Raw genomic sequence first — 20391 nt, forward strand, 5'->3', positions numbered from 1 at the left:
TCCCTTCTTTCTACAGTCAGACAACTCATTCTCATTTGTTATGAGAAGCCTCCCTGTGAGTTGCAGATGTTGAACAAAGAAGAGTCTCACTAAAGACTTTGGTCCTGTGGACTCTTAGTAAAAGAAGTGAGGAATGGAAGGCAGGATTACTCTGAAGTAACCTCTGGAGTAATTATTGTCTGTTGGCCACTGACTACGTACAGAGTTCAGGGAGAATAGCTTCCCAGCTGAAGTATCTCCTCAGGTGTGAGAAACTGGAGCAGAAGGAGTGGTAGTGGCTCAATTCAAACTGCACTTCTCTCCCATGTTAAGTCCTGATAAGAAATTTATTGTTGGATGATTTTGATTTTGTGGAAAGTTGTTCATATAACTCTGTGACAAAGTGTGTTCCTTACATGGTTCATGGGCAGAAACCCTTTTTATCCAAACACTAGAAGTTGAATACCAAATACTTTCCACAGCTGGTGAATTTCAATTTAGAACCTGTTTCAAAACAGAGATTGGTTTTGTCTGTGCATTTTACATCTTGGATTGAACTTCTTATATTCCTGTACCTACACAGGTGAAAAATACAAGCCAAATAAGAAATACATGGAAAAATCTATATCACAGGTTTACAGGCAGAGTTTTATAGCATGCTGCAATACTCACTCCATATACCAATTGTCTCCTCCTTTCTCTAAACACTATCCTGTTCCTTTTTGGCACATTGCTCTTTCTACCTACCACCACTTGTAGCTCCAGATAGAAAACTAAAGTTAAAAGGAATTGACCATGACTTTCCAAGGTCCAATCCCTGAATCATTGTCTAAGCAGCTCCTTTACTGGAAAAATTTCTGGTTAGACCTTCATCTAATTAAACCATGTTAGGAGGCTACAGGTATTTGTCAATGGTCTATGCCTGCCAAAGGACTAGCACAAGGAATGTGAAAGAGAGATGATTTAGAGGAAGGAGCTGGCACTGTCTGGCTTCAGTCACAATTGTAATGCTGCTGTGCCCACTTGCCTCCTCTGCAGAAGTTGTTTCCTTTGCACATTCTTTTTGAGGGAGCTTGGGTTGTTTAGCCTGGAGAAATGGACACTTGAGGACACCTTATTGCTTTTGACAACTGCCTGAAAGGAAGTTGTAGCAAGGTGGGTGTCAGTCTCTTCTCCCAGGCATATAGCAACAGGAGAAGATGAAATGGCCTTAAGCTCCACCAGGAGGGGTGGTTCAGGTTGAACATCAGGGAAAGTTTATTTACTAAAATGGTGGCACAGCATTGGAAGAGACTGCCCAGGGAGGTGGTAGGATCACCATCCCTGGAAATATTCAAGAAACATCTGGATGTGGAACTTAGTGCTATGGTTTAGTTCAAGCGGTGGTGTTCAAAGGTTGGACTCAATGACCTTGGAGGTCTTTTCCAGCCTTGATGATTCTATAATTCCAAAAGAAATACTGTAAAAAGCATTATCCTAAGTAAATTGGTCTCACTTTCTTCTTCATGCTGGGCACCTTTAAGAGGCATAAAATTCTGCATAACTTTTAATGTTTTCTCTAAATCTACTACTTTCTATAAAGATACTCAGCCTAGTCTGCAGGTGAAACCTGTCCTTGCCAAATGGTGATTGTTGCAAGACCTCTTGCTTGCAGAGCACTATGATAAAGGATATAAGAACTCAGGCCACAGTAGAGCTATCCTGTCTCTTGAGTTTAATGAAGTGGATCCCTTACACACTTGAAATCACTACTTGAGATACCTGGGAGAAATTCTGATAACCTGGGAGTTTGTTATTTTTTTAACAATGACAGAGACAGTGTATTAGCACACAATAGCTCTCTTCTTGCCTGACTTATTTATCTAAGTATTGATAAATTTATATGTGCGTCTATATGTATGCATATTACAAAAACAGCTTTATATATTTCTTTAAACTGGCCTACTTGAAATTGAGAATTTTTTTGTGCATGTCTGACTATTTCAAAGAAGGTAATAGAATTAAGTTATTACCTAGTACCCTTACATTTAATAATGATTTTACTGTATGGTGTTCAGTTTTGAAACAGGTATAGATAAAAGCTGTAAGGAATAGAGAACAAGTCAGATGATCTGGACAACCAAATAACTGTAAGCATGTTCTCTGTTACAGAACAGAGAACTGTTCATAACACAGAGGTGTAAGCAATGGATACATCCCTCCCTTCTGAAAAGGAGATTAAAGCAATCTATATTACTTCTATGTTTGCATTATTTTTATTTCAATATTTTAAGCCCAAGTTCAAGCTGACTTTAAGTAACTTCTAAAGCCGTAAGGGGCTAGGCAGAGGGAGTATTTCCAGAGACTGCTTCATAACTTTAAAAGCTATTTCTATGACAGGGATCGGAGCCTGCAAAAATATTAAATACTGTTGCCTTTTCTGGTTTGGTAATCACTGCTTGATTTCTCCTCTCCCTCCTTCTTTTCCAAAGACTTTGTAAGTTTTAATACTGGGCATTCCAAGACTACAAATATTACTGTTCAGACAAGATATTTTTGGCCTTTGCTAATTTCCACAATTGCTTTTTCAAGATCAGTATTTTTTTAATTGGTCACTTGAGCTTTTTTCAGTGACGTTGAACCTCCGATGCATGTCACTTCAAAAGCATTTTCCAAACATTGTAGGCGTCATGGAGCAATTTTAGCATAAAAAGAAGGGTATAACTAGAGATGGCGGGGGAGCAAATTACATTTTGTATATATAGTATTAAATGCTTCCATTAGTTGCCATAGGGATGGGCAGAAGTTGGTCTGAAATGACAGCTTTTCTGATGCTTGATGTGTTTAAAAGGAAAACACTGGGGGGAGGGGGTTTTATTGTTATTATTACCCTGGGATACCTTTACACGGGAAGGGGAAATATTAAAGTCGTATTTCTCAAAAAGATGCTTGGTGTCTGGTGTCTACATTAACAGACCAGGCTCTGCTTTCACCTCTGCAGAGACACTGACCTCTACAAAACATGCAGCTTTGTAGATTCAGGGCTATAATTCCACAGCTGCTCAGAGCTTCTCATTTCCTTTTGCAACACAGCTACTATAAGCACAACCCCTCCTCCTGAGCAGTGTCTGTAAATCTGCTGCAATCGTAACCCGTCCCACAGTTACTGCTACGCACACTCCCATTACAACAGGACCAGTGTGAGACCTGCTCGTCAGACCAGGCTTTCTGATTTGCTCACTCTAACATCCACTTGGCTCAACTACTGAAAATCAACTGAAAGCCAGCCCTGGGTTTATAGTTACAATTTGAACTTCCACGTGATTGTGTCAAAAAGGTCAGAGATGCGAGTCACATATCTCAGCAGGTGTTTTAAGCCTGCAGCCATCCGATGTTAAAGCTCTTGTTCATGCCAAGCATGACTAGAAGCAGGATGCTAGCTGTGCAGTTAGCTGGCATTCAGGTCCCTGGAAATTTTGTGTGGATGGTGTGTGTGCCATACAAGGGACACTTGCTGGCTTTGCTAACTGAAAAATTAAAATGCTTTAGAAATTACTACTATACAATATGCAGATGAGAGTCAATCAACAGGCTAAATAATACAACTTTGTCTTTCAGAAGGTAGTCCAAAAGAGAAGAATCTGCTCTGTAAGGATCAAAACTGAGGAAGCATACTTACTGACTATAATCTAAATTCACTTTCCATTGATTTTTAGTAAGTTTTTAAAGAAGCACAATAAAATTATTTTTTAATCTGACTTCTATGCTGTGCCAAAAGTACCTTTTTTCTTAATTCTCCCAAGGGCAATGTTTTATTGATATTACTCATCACCCTGTGGAGCACTGAACAGACACTGAATGTTATTTTGAGGAGACCACTCATAGATAGTGAAATGTCATTTGTCAGGGCTGTTGTTTGTAGTCTGCCTGACACACTGCTGTGCCAGTTCATGGGGATACACCTTACTGATGTGGCTCTAGTGTCTCTAATAATTAGTAAAACTTGGGCAACAGAAAAAATGCTCAATTTTTCTTTGCAACTGGGTTGACTGAAAACAAGTGCCCAACATGAAACACTGGACTGTCCTTGCCTGTAGTGTTTTAGAAACAATCTCCAGTCTCACGTTCCATTAAAAGATCTCCTCTTTTGTCAAGCTGGAGAAGCTAGAGAAGAGGATCTGCATTAGCTGTTCCATAATGTAATGCAAATTTGGTATTAGTCCTACAAATTCCTGGTGAAGGTGCAAAGAAGGATTGCTCAAAGGCAAGAAGAAATTCTTTAAAATGAACAACACGAAGTTTTAAGTACTCTCCTGAGCCTGCCATGTATGGTTAAGGAGGAGGAGGATGTGGGCAGAAAGGCATGTCTGAAGAGACAGGAGAACTCGTGTAGCCCCCATCATGCTAATGGAACATGTAGCTGCAATACATATTCCTCTTTTGAGCCATACTTTTGATATCAGACAGAACTAACTTGACAGCACTACAGTTTCGCTATAATTAAGAAAGAAAGAATTAGGTTCCTCTGGCTTGTTATTGTAGTTGTCATTTTTGACCTGCATTATGCAGGATCAAGTTCTTTAAAAAAGCATGGAGAACACGGCAATATGTTGTTGTAGTATATATACTTACATATATAAAATACTCAACTTGTGCACATTAAAAAAAATTGCATCCAAACTATGTCACAGATACAGGTAAGCTTTGGAACAACTTTAATAGTGAGGTACATAAAATTTGTCCAGGAGTTCTCAAGATATCTGGACAAATTTTTTTCAGTTATATTCACCTGTTTCATTACAATTCCTGTAAATAATTCCCATGTGAAAGATACAGCTCCTCAGTAGCTCCAGAGCAACGTAAGGTAGGAAATATAAGACAGGTAGCTGTTTTCCCTGAAGCTCTCATTGTTGGTCTGTCTTACCAGGGAGGTTAATCTTAAAAACCACAGACCAAACCATAAGAGGAAATGGTGCAATTTTTTTGAGGATAACACAGTATAAAAACAGGAAAGGAGGTTGGGAGCGCCCCACATAAGAAGGACACAGACATGTTGGAGCAAGTCCAGAGGGCAGCCACAAAGATGCTGAGTGGGCTGGAACACCTATCCTATGAAGACAGGCTGAAAGAGTTGGGATTGTTCAGCCTGGACAAGAGAAGGGTCCATGGAGAATTCTGAACATTCCAGTACCTAAAGGGTGCCTGCAGGACAGACAGAAAGGGACTTTTTGCAAGAGCATGTAGTGATAGGACAAGGGGAATTGGCTTTTAATTTAAAGAGGGGAGGGTTAGATTAGATACTGGGAAAAAAGTCATTACTGTGAGGGTGATGAGGCACTGGATGTGGATGACCTATCTCTGGAAATATTCAAAGCCAGGTTGGATACAACTCTGAGCAACCTGATTTATTGGAAGGTGCCCTGCCCATGGCAGGGGGCTTGGATCTAAATGATCTTTAAGTTCCCTTCCAATCAAACCATTCTCTGTTTTTACAGTACATTATTCAGAGACTGGCATTGATATGTATTATTTATCTATGTATGCACAGTGCCCTATGAATATTAAAGCAAATCGTGTTATTTGAGAACTGCACCTTGTAGATTCATTAGTACTTCACAGTTATGTCTTTGCCTTACATAAAGGCAGTTTACAAAAAGTTATTTGATTTTGTTCTAACCAGAATGCAAGTCTCAAATATTTATTGAATGTAATCATGTTACTCTATTTATGGCCAGCTGCTCAGTTACTTTGGAATTGTATCCCATTTAAACCACTAACCAACTAAAACCAGGCTTATGAACGATCTGCAAGTTCTCAAATGCCACCAGGAGACCTAAGCATGCAGTTGTGTCCAATTTCCCAGTGCTAGATTTCCCTTTCTTCCAAGGAAGGTTAAGACTGAGATAGTACCTGTATTAGTGCAAAATAAAGGCATTTCCTCTTACATATTTGGCCAGCCATGCTATCTTGTACAGGGGGATAGCTAAAGCTTTTGTGGCTGCTGAGTCCCAGCTGGATGGATGATTTTGTTGTCTTTGTTTCCAGCAGCCGATTTAGATAATTTTCAAGTTCCTTTGCCAGAACTCCTTGGAAAGTGAGCAGGAAGTCAAAAGCAATGCCTCCACCTTCTTAACTGCTGAATGCTGGTGGGGCAGTGAAGGCAGACTTATCCAAATCATCTATTTTACTAGTTTCCTCCACTTTCCTTGCCACAGATAGCTCTGTGTTTCACTACTTCCACTAAGTTACCCGTGGGAGAGAACTAGAGAAAGTTCTTTCCATTCCTGTGGAGTTTGTTATAGGAAAAAAAAAATCCAGTCATGTAATTGAGGAAAATGATGAAGGTCTATTAAAGAAGAAGAATTTGTGCCTGTATAAGGACTAGAGGAATAGGCTTTAATGTACTTGCTCTCCCAAATTCTCTCTTCTGTTTATCATATAATTATGACTTCAACTTCTCCTCCCTCAAATGAAGGCGTATCAAACTGCCATACATCACCTTAGAATAGGCTTTTACTATGCAGGATAGCTAACCTTTGTTCTCAATGACAGCACTTTAAAGATTTTCTCAACTTGCAATAACTTGAACTTCTTGTTCATGACACATGATGCTGGAGCTGCCTCCTTTCAAGCTCATCTATTCTGCATTGGAATCCATGCAGTTCTTGGTTTGGACCTAAATGACAAGAATGTGACCCTGATGCTATGAAAGCACTGCCCAAACCTTCCCCTGATCTCAAGAGCCAGAGCTACCTTTACATTCTCTTTAATGTTGCTGGATAATGATAACTTTTATGGACAAGCATTAAAAGTAAATACTGTGGTACTGGAAGCACCTTCTTCTGGACATCTCTCTTTAAATTCCTACATGGTTTCAGCCTAAGGATCCCAAAATGGAGTTGTACAAAATCTGTAGAAACTTCTGAAAGCATTAGTGTTGGTCTCTATCTCCGTAAAGATTCTGCAAACCTAATTTGAATATTTTTGTCTTTTGCTGTTTATTATGTGCATCATAATATCTGTCTTGCATTACAAATAAGAAATAGAGAACACATTTGTGTCCTAATTTTGGTAGCAATCCTCTCTTTTTAACATGTCTAAGCACAAGACTAATCATTATAATTAAAAAAAAGCCCATTCTTCACAGCTTAGGGGCTTAAACTTTTATATTCTTCCTTTATTCTGAATGTATCCCTCAGGAAACAACTCTCTGTAATAATCACCTTGCCTACACTTCTTCAGTCACACATTACATTCTCTCTCCCACTTTCTTTCAGGTTAATATTAGTGTTTGTCAGCAGCAGACTCTTTTTTTCAAGGCTCTGAGTCATTACAGTAACAGTTATGTTCTCAATAGAGAGTTCAGGGTAGGAAAAAACCTCAGCCCAATGCCTACATGTATCTGACTGATAAAGAACCAGAAGGCTACTCACTCCTTTCTCACTCCTTTTAAATGCCAAGTGTTCAATTACATTCCTCTTGAGATTTGGGAGGGTTTTTTGTTGGCTTTCTTTTTTTAATTTGGGAAAAGTCAAATGTGATGTAGTAGGTTACTAAAGCTCATGATGAAGAATTTTGGCTTCAGATTTTTCCTAAGTGTAATAGTTTTTTCCCAAGTATTTCTTTAGCAGAGTTTGATTGGTTGGTATTATGGTCTACCTCACAAAGCATTCAGTCTCTGTCTAGTCCCATATAGATACCTGTGTATGTTACAAAATCACTTTACCCATTGTCCTAAACAGGGATCAATGCTGATAAGAGGTCCAATCAATAGAAGTTTTGCAAGTTTGGCTTCAGGCCTTGACAGAGCATAGAGAAAAACAGAAAGCTAGAGAGTACAGTTTCTGGTTCTTGCTACTGCTGCCCTTCCCTGTCCTGTCCCCTGAGATGCTCTGCTGTTCTTTGGAAACTGAGTCAGAGTACACATCTCAATGGACTGTGCTTTAGCACAAGAGTTGTGCAGAACTTTCCCACTCAGCCTCAGGGGTATGTGAGGCCTGATCTGGGGATCATGCTTAAAACAGATCTGTTTCACCTGCACATTTCTCTAGACATGTAAGCTTTTCAACTGAACTGGATGTACTGCATTTCTGAGGGCTGAGCTCTTCTTGGACTGTGGGTCACAGTCTGAGCCCACATTAGCACCCCAGAGATTTTCTAATCAGGTAGGCAAGGATTTCCTTCATGATGATGAATGCTACAGAAGCATATAAATACATAGGCGCTGTTACCTTTCTTGTTGCTAAGTGCTCCCTAGTCGGAAAGAGCTCTTAGCAGTTGTCAGAAATGCTGCACTGTAATTTAAAATAAATTGTAAATCCCTGAGATGGATGAAAGTATCAAGATGGATGATCTTGAAATGGTCAGTAGTGAGGCTGCTGGTGATTTCAATGACTTCGCTTGCCAGTCATGATTGAATATGACCATGCATATTGAAAGGGACACAGCAAAGAGGATCAAGAGGATACATCAAAGGCCAAAGGATAGGTGCTATTAAACATACTCCAGCCTGCAAGCTTGTAGTTTTTTTCAGCTTCCTTCTGACTGAGAGATTGTGTCCTGAGGAAAAACCAAAAGTATTCCATATTGCTTGCAAACAGGCATAATCCTTGGAGTGAGTGATGTTCCTGTCTTCCATTTTCCTTCTGAATCTCTGTGCTGACAGCCTTTCTTATTTTTCCTGGTTCTGTGTTAGAGAAAGCCAGCTGGGCTAAACAGGCAACTGGCCCCTGCTCCATAAGATAATGGACCCAATTATTGTCAGAGGCCAGCTTGGAGGGACAGCTGTGCAGCTATATAACTACATGGCTGTGCAGCTATATAACTACATGGCTGTGCAGCTATATAACTACATGGCTGTACAGCTACTGTTCAGCAGTTACCACGGCAAATACAAACCCTTCAAAATGCAAAGATGGAGGTGCTAGCAACTCTCCAAAATGCAAAGAAAGCAGCTTGCAGTGTTCTTGTGGATTGCTTTTGCTTTAATTTGTCTTTAGGAATGAAAATGGTTTTCACATCTCCGAAAACAGGAACACAGTTTGGTAAACCAGATCTACCACTAAGGTGGCACAGGGAGACACCTACTCAATCCAACTATATTTAGTGGAGTGCCAGTGTAGGAACAGCCATACCAGACTCTACTTGGAGTTCATGTAGCTTCTCCTTATCTTTGATGCTGTCTGGGTGCTCTGGAAAAGCTATAAGAAGTCTTAGGCACGGGAAGCCATGTAGTAATCTCTTCATGGGGATTCTTACTTTCTAACTTGCTCCAAAAAAATCCCTGTATTCTGAGGGTTTATTCATCTTATTTGGTTTCTTCTTAAAATCAAACAAAAAATCCTATGCTACTTGATGTAGAGTTTGCTGATACCAAAAGAAAAATCCAATTTTTGAAAACCCCCAGTTTTGAGCATCAGTAATGTCTGGTGGCAATGGATTTCAGAAGACATTTATATCTGACCTTTTGAGCAAAATATCTGCAAAAATGGGAAGACTAAGTCTGACTGTTTATTGACACTTCTCCTGACCAACACTCTTGAGTTTAAATTTATCAAAGGATCATTTTATCACCACCTTCTTCAATTTCTTACTCACTTCCAAAAAGGCTTTGGGGAACTTCTCAAAGACCTGCTGGAAAAAGCAGGGTCATAATCCTCTTGTGAGAGATGCCCATGCAACTTAATATGGCCCTTTTTAGCCCGTTGTGCCTGGCTTGATCAGGATTCCAAACTATATGCAGCTTCAATAATACCAAACTAGATCATCTGTAAGCCACAAAGATATAGCTGCTATATTTCAGTTTATTAGCTATTCAAGCTCACTTTTAAACTTTGAAAAGGCAAATTAGAATTGAAAAGATCTCCGTAGAAACATATTCTGCTTTCACGGTCTATGGATATGCATGTTTAAGCTATCATGCCATGACACTGTGCTCTTTGATTTATATTTTTACTGATGCTTTGACTGAGTAGTTTGTTGCAATGTAGTGCTAAATGAAGGAAAAATCAAAAACTGCATCAGACAACCACTCTGTATTTCATTCTAGAAAATAGCTGGCAATTATAATTACTCACCATGTTTCTGGCTCAGAATAAAAGTGGCATTGCACAAAAAAACCACACTGAACATTCATCGTGATTAGAAAATGCTCCATACCTTGGAGTGCAGTGGAGACATAAGAATAATTTTAAATGCAAATTAAATTGTGGGGGTAGCAAAGAGAACAGATAAAAGACAGTAAAACAAAGCCTTTCACTTTCCTCAAATTAGCAGGCTAATGTAGTATAAAAAAAAGCAGTTCTACTCAGATCTGTGCTAAGAGCTTTCATTTCATCATAATATAAAACAGCAGATCCGTCACCTTTCTCTATTCAGTACTCTTGATTTCGAGGTTGAAGTGAAAATTAGAAGCTGTTCTTTCTGGCTCACAGACTGGGTTGCATTTGCTTAGTCTTATTCCATGACAGTAGGATGGAAAGAGGTCAGTAACACTGGTAAGTACTTCTGCATCTGATTTTATTTATTTATTTTTTAAATCTTTTAGTGCTTTGGCTTTTTGTCAATGTGCATTTCCTAAAAAAAGCGACATTGTGTATTTTGTAAAAGGCTGTATCTTAAGCAGAAATGCAACGATTCCTTGAGAATGCTTATATCAGATGTTAGAGCTCCTTCAAGAATGAATTAATTACTTGCAGTAGGAATTTTGTAATAGGAAAGGTTTCTCAATATTCTATATATTTCATAGCATCACTGGAACATTTTGTGTGTTGCTTTTTCTGTCTGCCTTGTCCAACAAGCAGTACCAGATAAGAAATGAATCTCTTCTCAAGATGTTTTTTGCATTATATTCATAGCAAAATCTCATTACCCTTATGGTAAATGATGGAGTAAGCAGGTATTTTACTTAGTGAAAGCAAACTATTAGATAAAACACAATGTTATATTCAAATTGAACCATTATGAAACATTAAAAACATCTCAGAATATGAGATACAACAAGGAAGATCAATGTGTAAAACAAATTCTTAAGGAAACTTGATACAGTTCTTTTTTTTCTTGGGAAAGTTTTTATCAAATCAAAACCAGGGACTTAATTTTTCAGTACGAAGGGCGAGGGGGAGTGGGGGAGATGAACGTAGTGTCACCTCCTGTTGCTAAGTAACAACATCTCCTGGCCATTTTTATCTGATAAAGGAAGTCCAGTTGACGTTATGCATTATTCATCAGAGTTCCAATCAAACAATCAAAATTGTTTGCTTACACTGGGGACATTTAGTAAGATCAAAGAAACCCTCCTTGAAACTACTGGAGCTTACACCACTGCCAGACAGCCCTTGATACTCTGCAGTAAGTACCATTTCTGGTTTGGGAGTGCTACAGTAAAGTGAATTGCTGTGGAACGTAAAAGTTTTCTCATCAGGACAGACTTCTGAATTTTAAAAGGACTGCATGTTGATTGATGAGAACTGAATCAAAGGAAAAAGGTAAACCTTTGGAAACCTAGTTTCCTGACTTTTCACAGCAAAATTGAAGGAATTACTTGAAGCAAGACTCAGACTCCCTGCCTCAAACCTTTTTGTTAGGTTTGCACGGAAGAGGACTAGAGGTATTTTTGTCCATCTGTCTTAAAATACATGTTGTTCAGAGTTGTTTGCATGCTTATGATTACATGCTGTGGTGAACTGTGATGTGGGTGAGAGAACGGGGTTGTATGTTTTCTGCAAATCTTGGATTTTTTATGTGAGTTTTTAAGAGTACAATAAAATGCAGAAGGTAGTAATGAAGCTGGAGAAGGGTCACAATATCTTTCCAGGTACTCTGCCGGGCACAGGCAAACATAATTCAGTGTACATCTTGGAGAGTTGTAATCCAGGATCTCAGCAGATCTATGATTCAAAAGGATGCCAAAAATATGAATCTTAGCTACAAAGCAGTGCTAGGAGTAGCCTACCATTTCTTAATGATTGCTCCTACCACATATTTTAAAACTGATGGTGGAATGTTCTGTTGCTACTTCTGGTCAGCAAGAGGAGGGGGGAAAGGCAGGGTTGGCTTCTAGTCCATTTAGTGGAGTGAAATATCCAGAATATTGTGTCTTCCTTTCTAGTGCAGCGTTTTGGCATAAGTGGCAAGAATGCAATTTTTAATGTAGTCTGTTATAGTAGTGCCTACTCAGGCACTGGCTGTGAATCTGGCTAAAGGATCTCCCTGTCCTGAGCTTTTCTGATTTGCTTTTTAAGGGCAAATGTAACAGGCAGATGAATCCAAGTATGTGTCTTAAGAAATTGAGACTGACTAGAATACAGATGATTGTACTAGGATGATACAAGGAATATTACTAATACTGCAGTAGCACTTTTCTTTTTTGTCTTTAGACAAGGTTTTGAACCAAACATTTTAAAATAGAAAAGGATGCTTATGAGGTTCTATGAATAATGATTTGAAAATACTTTGACCCTAATATGCCAGATGAAGTACTTTAGTGACTGCCTACACAGTACTTTCCACAAAGAAACCCACCAGCTTTTTTCTCTGACATCTCTGTAATCTTTTCTAGGAATCTGACTGATCGTTCATACCGGAGTATTGTACACAAAGCACCTTCAAAATGGACTACTTTTTGGATGTCGAGTCTGCTCACAGACTGTTTTACAGTCAAGGAGCCCAAGGTAAGAAACTCTGTCACTGACTCAGAAAATTACTAATTTAATTGTACAGTTAAAATGTATATGGCCAGATAGGGGCCAGTGACCAACATACTTAAGTGTTGAGAGGGCACAGGGCCTTCAAAATGCATGGCCTTTAAAAGGGACTACAAGAAGAGTAATGGTGGGGTTGATATCCTCTCAGAGGATAAGGAGGAGCTGTGAGAGCTGTTGTGTGTGCTGTGGGAGCAAAAAGAGCCGCCAAGACACAGGTTCTAGTGTTGTAGAGCTTAAATGGACACGACAGAGGAGACAGCAATGGCCTGCAGTTTGCTGAGTAAGCCTGTGGTGCCCTTTCCCTTCCTCCTTTTTCTTCTCAGGGCTGACAGGATCTTAAGGTGATGTTATTCAGGAAAAACTGGTTTGGGAAAGCCCTGAGGCAGTCCCCCACACGGTTTGCACAGAGCAGCTCTCACTGGTCTTCATCATCCCCTGTGAAATGCTGGCCCCCACAGAGCAGCAGCAGGGTGAGAGGGGAAGGGTAACCAAGATCCACTGCTTTAATGTAGTTGAGATTTGTTCACAGCATAGATGATATTTTTGGCAAAGTCAGTTCACATTTTTCTCACCAGCTCTATATTTGGAGAAAACTCGCCATTTCAGAGTGAAGGGTGTTTTTTCCTTAAACTTTAAACACCATAATAAATTCAAGAAAATTTTAAGAGCCAAGTAGCTCTATCAGCCATTTTTGTTTCTACTCACTGCTTGTTTTTTGAAAATGGGAACCATTTTTCTTCCACTATTAATTTCACTGGTTGCTAATCAAATGCAAAGTCTGGACAACAGAGTTTGGCCTTCCCTCTGGAGGCTATTCTCCCAAAGCAAGATGTAATCCACCCACGGGACGCCACCATCCCAGGATAATGGGGAGCAGTACCACCTCTGACCTCTGGCTCAGCTGAGGTTCTGCTGCCTAACACATGCTGTGTTACTTAGCTGCTGTCTCAGTTGTTGTGATACATTTTCATCTGTACCAGTTGCAGAAAGCTTTTCTTGTCACAACACAGCTTCCTGCATTGAGCAAGAGAAGCAAATACTAAGCACCACAAAATCGGGGACAAACCACTGAGGGCAACGACTGATTTTGATGGGGTTATTTTTCCATCTCTAAAATACAACAAACACCTGGGTGTTGCTACAGAAGTAATTTTGAAATATGTTCTTCAACCCTCTTTGAGCAGAGAGGTTGGACTAGATGACCTCCTGTTATCCCTTCCAACCGTCACAATTCTGTGATATCTCTATGGGAACAAACCATTTCTATTCCATTGAAACTAAAATTCAGGAATATACATCTCACTGCTTTACAAACTACAGCCAATTATCAACAGTATCCCAATGTCCTATGCACTACAACATACAGAGGCAACTGTGGAAGAAAGAATATGTGATCATGCAATGAAAGCCTACTACAGTCATGCGCACAGGGTGACTCGTGAGGGTTGTGCAGGTCACCTTCACTGTAACTATATCCAAGCAAGCAAGATTGAAAAAACATTATTATCTTACCCATACTTGGAGAAATTATATTGCTAGCACATATAGAAATGCTTGTACTGATCAGTTATTAAATCCAAAACAAGGGGAAAATTAATTAAGCAGAACTGTATTCCCTGGTAAAAAAGTCATCAGCAGGAGACTGACCTCTAGATCTGTTATGTGGACTTCTATCCCGTGGCCAAAACAAATAGGAGCTAGCACTGACACTTGGAGATTTTTTGTTCCTCTGCTTGGGAATGTTTTATTAAAGTTACCAATTGCATGCCTCCCCTGTGCACCAGTGTCCCACACCTAACTACCTCCACAACTAGAAACATTGACAGAAAAGCCATGCTGCACTTAGGCTCTGTCCCCTTCCACCTTTCTCATTGATCTGTTTACTGCATTTCCCACAGCTCCCTTTGCATCTCTTACCTCTACATGCTTGAGGTGAGGTCTCTTCCCCAAACTTTAGTAACTTCCCCTCTCTTCCTATTTCTGTGCTTGAGGTCAGCTGCTCTCCAACAAGCTGAGTGCCAGCAGGGAGATTGCTCTGAGCACAGAAGAGACAATGCTTCTGCTTTGCATTCTCAAATGCTGCAACACAGAAGCCCCCTGGCAACAGGAGAGGTGCTTGCGGGGAAGAACGGATGAACAATTGCAGTGGCAATAGGATGTAAGATTAAATGTGGCCTGTGCAGAGAGAAGTTTCAGGAGGCTTTCACTGAGCCTCTCTGAGGTGCCACAGACAGCTTCAGCAGGCTGAAAAATAAGCCTCTGGAAGAACTATAATCATTGAGCTTTTCTGCAGTAAATGTTTTTATCACTGCCTTTAGCCCCAAACTTCTAAATATTCCCTTTCTCTCAGCTGCTTTACCCTCAATACAGAACAAGGAACTCAAACTTATTTCATGTAAATTCATGCTGCCTATACAAGCTCTGCTGACTCCTGTTGACCTTGTACCTTATGCCAAATTTTAAGGCTGTCTTCCAAAAAAAAAGCACTTTTATATGAGATAATGGCATGATATCTACAAACATGGGCAAACCCAACATATTTATTTCCTTCTCCACCTTCTGAGAAACAGGCTAACTGCATTAGCTTTAACTTTCTGAAACCACCCCCAAAACACACTGAATGTGAGGCACTCATCCGCAATAAATAGCATAGCTCAAGTAGCTAGTATGGAACTGAATAAAAGGTCTGTAAGAAAGCATTGCCAACAGATCTGCCTAATGGGATTGCAAGTAACTATTTGATATTGATATAATAGCATGATGCTATTAGCAAATCACACTATCAAACAGCATGTGTATATGCATTAAAACTGCAATAAGAACTGAGTGAAAGAAGACTACAGTATTCTGCCACTTAATTAGAAACAACATCAGAAAACAGTATATGTATTATTAGTAGTGTAGTTATCTTGTTAGTTATTGCATTACAAAGTGCTCTGTTTACAAAATGTAAAATGGGGGATTATGACCAACTCCACTCTTTTGTGAGATTTGAAGATCTCTGCCCATTAGCACTCCAGATCAAGAAAAAAATCTTTCCAGTGTTTTCACATTAATGACATGACAATGTTACAAAATGGCAGCTGTAAAGCACTCATTCTCATTTCTAGTCATTCCATGTGGGTGGAAGAGAAGGGAAGGAATAGGACTGCAAAATGTTGGGAAGGAACTCAAAGAGCTATGATGTCATTGACAACTGATGACATGACATTCTACCTGGCCTGGGCTCTTGTGTAGTTGAATATGTGACGGAGATCAGGGCTTTGTCCTCCAGCAACTAACCCACCAGCTCTCTACACCTTGCTGCCTGCACTAACGCCCACGCCGTGTCCCTGCTCCTGCAGAAAGATGCAAACTGCCTTTGCTGTTTTAGGGTAGGAGGAGAGAGGTGCTACTTTACGAGCTGCCACCTCTCCCATCCTCTCCTCTGCAGGAGCAGCCATCACCTCACTTCCATGGGCTGAACACAGAGCAGAGAAATGCTTGCCCGTTCAGGCTGTATCTGCTGTTCAAACAGCTGTTCCCTGTTTCCTTCAAGGAAAGTGAAGCAGGAGGGATGGAAAAGTCACAAAAGCTGGATCTGCCAGTAGGATTAGCTAGATTTAGAAAACTTGGTAAATGAAGCCAGCTGGCTGTAGTCTTTAAACACAAGCCAGAAATATCCTAAGCTCTGCAGCCCTCCTGACTGTCTCTTCTGTACTGTATGTTGGAATCTAGGAGCTGGTGGGATGTCTTTGCCAAGTGCGTAATGCCTGGTGACGCATCTGCAAATCAGAAACAGGAAAGAAAGGACTGTGATCCCTTGGATCCAGCCTCTTGCCCTTGGAAAGCCTGAATCTGAAATCTAAGCATGAAGCTGGACTTTCATTTTCAAAAAAGCTTTCTCCTTCTGAGGTGTCTGGAAGATACTGGTTATTCTTGGCTGCAAATGTATTCTAAATACAAATCTATCATGGCTTTCAGCTGCAAGGGCTGAAAGTATGTAATGTGGCCTGGAATAGGATTTAGCTTGCTTGTCCCTTAGGTGACCTCAGTGAAGATGTTTCCACCTAAGAGTTCTAACTAGCTTAGCATGTGTCGGAAAAAACCTCATTTTAAAAGCAGGGTTCACCTAATCTTAGATGTCTTCCTTGGGTTAATGTAAGTCTTGCTTCTATAATGATTATGAAAGCCTAGACAGTGAACTTGAGTGAAAGATGCCTGTGCTAATGGCATTTGTTTGCATAGAGGAATGGCAAGATAGGATCTAATTCAGAAAAGGGAGCAACTTCCCCCAAAAAAGTTGTAATCCAAAGCTGTAAATGTGAAGATCTCATCTTGGCTGTAGTTTGCTTTGGAGAGACATTATTGATCTTGAAATTCTTTATAAAAATTATGCTTTTGGGCATGCAAAGACTTCACATTTGACAGAGTTGGGCATGCAGGCACTGAGGAGCAGCAGAAGTGAGAAGCTCCATAAGGGAAAATAAACCCAGAGTCACTAAACAGGCAGAGGCAGCAGCCTCAACCTATGAGAGGTAAAGCACAGCAGCACATGAGCCAAGCAGGTCTGGTGACAGGCACCAGGTTTAGTCAGGAGTCCAGACCATCAGACAAGTCCATGGATGATGAGGCAGGCATGAGACTAAGCGGGAGATGAAGTCAGCAGTCTGGGTGTGGATCAGTGAGGAATGTAGCCAGCCACAGGCATAGCAGAAACCTTGCTCAGCAAATGGGCAGTGGCCACAGTGTAAGTGTAACTCCAAAATCACGGAGAAAACAAATGTTGAGGCCTCTTGCTTCTTTCTCAAGAAGCTCCAAAGCTGGTCAGGGCCTCTTAAACCACTCTCTCCAACAGCTGTACCATGTCAAAGAGCCTGCCTTGAGCACAGCCAACTAAACTCTGTGCAAGGAGTGCACACAGAGATGTTGATACCTGGCTTTCACCTAGGCTCCATCAGGATTAAGAACTGAGGAAGCCCTCCCTCCCTCCCATTGTATACAAGGGGGCTGAGCACCTGGATGAACTCTAAGAGAGAAGAATAATTCCTGCCCAGTACATAGCAAGTGAAGGCTTTAGGTACCACCATAAAAGGGGATTTGCCCATCACAGACAGCACACAGCACTTTTCTGCAGCCATGATCTGATGGAATGGAGCCCAAGACTCACCCTCTCCTGGTGCCTCTAGCAACAGCACACCAGTCTGACAGCATGGGCTGCACAGTGCAGTGTCAGGGTGCCACTCTGGGCTTCCACCTTTGCACCACAGTGTGACTCTCAGGTCCCTGCTGGGAGCTCAGGTTCAGCTCTCACATTACTTCTGACTCAATAAAATAGTTTCTAATTTCCTGGAGAGCTATGCATCCACTTAGATCCTATATCCATATATCTTACATCGCTTCACACCAGCAGGGCACACCAACTTAAAATTAACTGTGTTAATTATTTTGAAGATTCTGCTACATTCCTTAAAGTTGCTTGCTAGGCCATTTGGTAAAATACACTGCGCCTATTTAAATATCTGAACAAAACTCTCTTGCAAGTTTATCTTAAGCTATCCATTGTACCTATAAATAAGTTAAACTTACATTAGGTATGCTTTTATTAGTTGCAACATTCATGTAATTTACTTGATTAATTTACATTCATCAGGAGCATGAATGAATAAAAAATGGAAAGTAAAAAAAAAATGGAAATAAAAATTTAGTACATACAGCCAGGGGTAGCAAGTTTCTATAAACATATAGGCCATGATTGCTCAAAAGATTTCAGGAAATCATTCTTCTTGAGAAGGTTTAATAAAGTACTCTCAGGTATAGTTTTAATTCCACATTTTCTGTTACTCTGTGTTTCCACAATATTTATTTCTCTGTGCTTAATTTTTTGCTCATTTATTTTAATTCAGTCAGTGCTGATTCATTCTAGATGTTTGATTTAATCACTGCTGACTCTTCATTGCTATTTTCCTTCTGCTTTTGCATATTAAATTGGGTCCAGTATTTTATAAAAACATATTGCTGCAGAATCCCCAGATCCTAATCCAGAATCATTCCACTCTGGATGTCCCTCTATCTACCAAAATGTTATGATTAATCCATCCAATATGTTGACATATTTTCAAAGTTATGATAGCTTCCAGGTGTCTTTTATTTATGTGATATCACTAGTTCTTAGACTGACATCAATATCAGAAGAATTAATAACATCAAATGTGCATTCTTAATAACACGTCCCTACCTTTAAATAACATTAAGAAACTGATCAACATCAACCTTTTCCTCATCCTTTTTAGAATTCTTTTCCCACTTCCTATTCCAGCATATCCCCATTATTGATAATTTCAGAACAGTCTATGCCTTTGGACATAGAGAAACAAACAAGTTTCACCCAAAACGTATAAAAAAATGCTAGTTAGGTGAATTGTGGATATTTTTTACCCAAATTCACAAACCATCAGAACAAATGTGGATATCCTTGCACTTGGGTACTGTTGTTTGCAACTCTTGGGCCTGTGGTTGAATATGATGTACCCATGTACTTTGTTTCAGATTACTGATGTCCATCAAGACTGATTTCAACAGCTTTGCTTTAGAAACATGGAGCAATCCATATGCATGTGCTTCTGTATTTATGTGGGAGACACAAGCCTATAAATCTTTCATCATAAATGACAAATTATGTCCTCTCCACATGTTCCACTCTCTGCGTCTCCTGCAACTCATACGCTGTTTCCCAAATCTAATCCTCCAAATGTTGTCCTTTCACCTTCTTTTAAATGCAACTGATAAAGTGAAGTGGCATTAAACCAAACCAAAAGATTTTTTTTTTTTTCTGGTGAACATTCAATTGAACCCACTGCCTGGTTTGTCTTTAAGGAAGAACATTCACAGCCTAATAATGTTCCTTTAGCACAAAAGGAGTATCATGTGCTAGATGAATCAAAATGTACCCAAACTCATATTTTTAAAGCTTCCATTTAGCCAAAAATATATTTCTGCATGCATTATCCACATGCAGATATTTTATGCCATGGTGAGCCCTCTCCAGAGAAGCATGAAGAAGAACTGAGTAAGATCCCATATGTTTCTCTAGCGGGAAAAAAGCAGCAATGAAGAAGAATCCTATTCAATCAGCAATAGTAGGATAGCAATTAAAATATTTTTATAGGGATTTTACAAAGTTGTTAAAAATTTGCCCTGAGAAACAAGGTTTTCCTCAGAAAAGCCTTTAAGATTTCTGCTGCAAACCATCATCATCCCCCTTGTGGCTATTGCAGTGTTATTTGAAGCTGCTTGTGATTCTATTCATCAGGAACACAGCCTTTCTACATCTAGACATCTGCAAGAAATGTTTTAGCACTTCACTTGTACCAAGATAAAAATCTTCTTATTTCAAAGATTTGCTACTTTGAGGTCAAAACGCAGTCTGCAAATTAGGGTTTCTAGGTGAAGACCCTATTGAGTCAAAAATGACCAGGGTACTTGTGTCACCAATGAGCTATTTTATTAAAGGCTGATTGGTAAAAGCAGATGGAAAAATCTAATTAATATTCCATGTTTTCTCCAATTAATTTTTAGGAAGATACAATTTCACCTCTGAAATTTTTCCAATTAATTTTTTTTTTTTATAAATAACACAACTCTTAAAAATATCAATACTATAACTCTTCAAAACATAAAGGTAGTTCTTCGCAAACAAAAATTACTACTAACATTTTTATTAAAATATGTAGAAAAGTATCTTAATCGA

The 20391-nt window shown here is 39.6% G+C and overlaps 1 protein-coding gene and 1 long non-coding RNA gene across 8 annotated transcripts in view; one reads left to right on the forward strand and one right to left on the reverse strand.

Annotated features, from left to right (window-relative positions):
- LOC120503559 overlaps nt 1–20391 on the reverse strand; it is a 48795-nt gene that overhangs the window by 23194 nt on the left and 5210 nt on the right. The window lies entirely within an intron of this gene.
- Nucleotides 10210–20391, forward strand: part of PHACTR1 (phosphatase and actin regulator 1) — a 302048-nt gene continuing 291866 nt past the window's right edge. For 2 of the 7 annotated variants that reach the window (XM_039712146.1, XM_039712154.1), the window contains exons 1-2: nt 10210–10454; nt 12518–12629. In XM_039712146.1, the coding sequence (XP_039568080.1) occupies nt 12569–12629 (61 nt within the window). In that variant the 5' untranslated portion in view covers nt 10210–10454; nt 12518–12568. Of the gene's footprint in view, nt 10455–11175; nt 11308–11356; nt 11445–11482; nt 11567–12120; nt 12229–12517; nt 12630–20391 lie in introns of those variants that run through there. The other 5 variants (XM_039712149.1, XM_039712150.1, XM_039712148.1 and 2 more) reach the window with 5 other exon arrangements.

Source organism: Passer montanus, unplaced genomic scaffold, assembly GCF_014805655.1.
Source record: "Passer montanus isolate IOZ18808 unplaced genomic scaffold, ASM1480565v1 scaffold26, whole genome shotgun sequence".
Taxonomy (NCBI): Eukaryota; Metazoa; Chordata; class Aves; order Passeriformes; family Passeridae; genus Passer; species Passer montanus.